Source organism: Vombatus ursinus, unplaced genomic scaffold (genome assembly GCF_900497805.2).
Source record: "Vombatus ursinus unplaced genomic scaffold, bare-nosed wombat genome assembly UNPS02014798.1, whole genome shotgun sequence".
NCBI classification, from domain to species: Eukaryota; Metazoa; Chordata; class Mammalia; order Diprotodontia; family Vombatidae; genus Vombatus; species Vombatus ursinus.
This window is the reverse complement of record NW_020954576.1, coordinates 8,891,545-8,892,956: the sequence shown is the minus strand read 5'-3', so window position 1 is coordinate 8,892,956 and position 1,412 is coordinate 8,891,545. Positions and strand designations below refer to the sequence as shown.

Sequence of the window (1,412 nt, the reverse complement as noted above, 5' to 3'; positions counted from 1 at the left end):
AGGAGGAGGAGGAGGAGGAGGAGGAGGAGGAGGAGGAGGAGGAGGAGTACAACCACTTAACATTTATATAGCACATGTCTGGCACATACAATTTACAACTGTTGCAACTAGATGGTGTAGTGGATAGAGTGCCAGGCCTGGAGTCGGGAAGATTCATCTTCCTAAGTTCAAATCCAACCTCAGACACTAGTTGTGTGACCCTGGGCAAGGCACTTAACCCTGTTTGCCTCAGTTCTCTTATCTGTAAAATGAGCTAGAGAAGGAAATGGCAAACCAAGAAAACCTCAAATGAGATCACAAAGAATCGGTCACGACTGAATATGACTGAAGGCACTTTACAATTATCTCATTCAATCCTCAACAATTCTGTGAGGTAAGGTCTATTATTACCCCCATAGTAAACTGAGGCAAACGGAGGTTAAATGATTTGCCTAGGATTATACAGCTAGTTAAGTGTCTGAAACCGGATTTGAGACTCCAGGCCCCGCACTCTGAGCCACCTACCTACCGACAATAATACAGACCATTTCCACAGCGCTTTATACGTATTTCATTTGATCCTCACAGCCCTGTGAAGTAGGGACTATTGTTATCCCCATTTTATAGACGAGGAAACTGAGACAGAGAGGTCATGGAGTGTGGGTCAGGATTTCCCTCTACTACCTGAATCATCCATAAAGGCTTAAAGTTTGTAAAACTTTTGACATCTCCCCCGACCCTACAAAACAACCTTGGGCTACGGGAAGAACCCGGCGGCTTCTTTCCTCCCACTTCCGCCCGCTGGCTCCGCCCCCAAAAGCCGGAATGGAGCAGGTCCCTGGAAAGCCGCCTCCCCAGCCCGGAAACGCGACTCTGAGGACGGGCCCGTTCCCTTGGGGGAGGGAGGCCTTCTCTCTAACGACAGAGTCGGTACAGACCCGAGGGCCACCCCCGCAATCAGGAAACCATCCCAAGAAGAGTGACTTACCTGCTTGGAGCGGAACACCGAGCCCTTCCGATGTGACTCCTTCGAGCCACCGTCTCCTCGAGATGGAGGGGGCGGGATTTCCTGTGTTCCCTCCTCTGCCCTCTTTGTGAGCGATTTCCGGCTGCTGCCGGAAGCTGCTGGTGTGGACGACAAGTTAGCTGACTTCACGACCCGATGTTGCGGAGGAAAATGGCCTTTGTCTTAGCTGACGTGTCTGGGGCTGGGGGTCTCCCCTTCACTTCCGTCGTGGGCAGTATCTCTCAGTTGTCTACCCCTCCCTGGGGCTCCCTCCCTGCTCCTGGGCTAGGACGTGGGCCGGGACCGCGGGACAGGGAGGTGGTAGGGGGCTTTATGTAATAGGAAACCCAAATCATAAAATACTCTCTAGTAAACATTTGTGCTTTTAGGAGGTAACCTGCACCTGTGGAAAGTCTTATTAATGGTA

General features: G+C 51.3%; 1 protein-coding gene across 3 annotated transcripts in view; it reads right to left on the bottom strand.

The window, feature by feature from the left end:
* Positions 1-1,071, bottom strand: part of LOC114049577 (cytochrome c oxidase assembly factor 6 homolog) — an 8,914-nt gene extending 7,843 nt beyond the window's left edge. The window contains exon 1 of one of the 3 annotated variants that reach the window (XM_027870832.1): positions 968-1,071. Coding sequence is in view for 1 of the 3 variants with exons in the window: in XM_027870831.1 (XP_027726632.1) it covers positions 664-676 (13 nt within the window). In the remaining 2 variants the exon portion in view is untranslated. Of the gene's footprint in view, positions 1-524; positions 642-663; positions 766-967 lie in introns of those variants that run through there. The other 2 variants (XM_027870831.1, XM_027870833.1) reach the window with 2 other exon arrangements.
* Between the last annotated feature and the right edge of the window lie 341 nt (positions 1,072-1,412).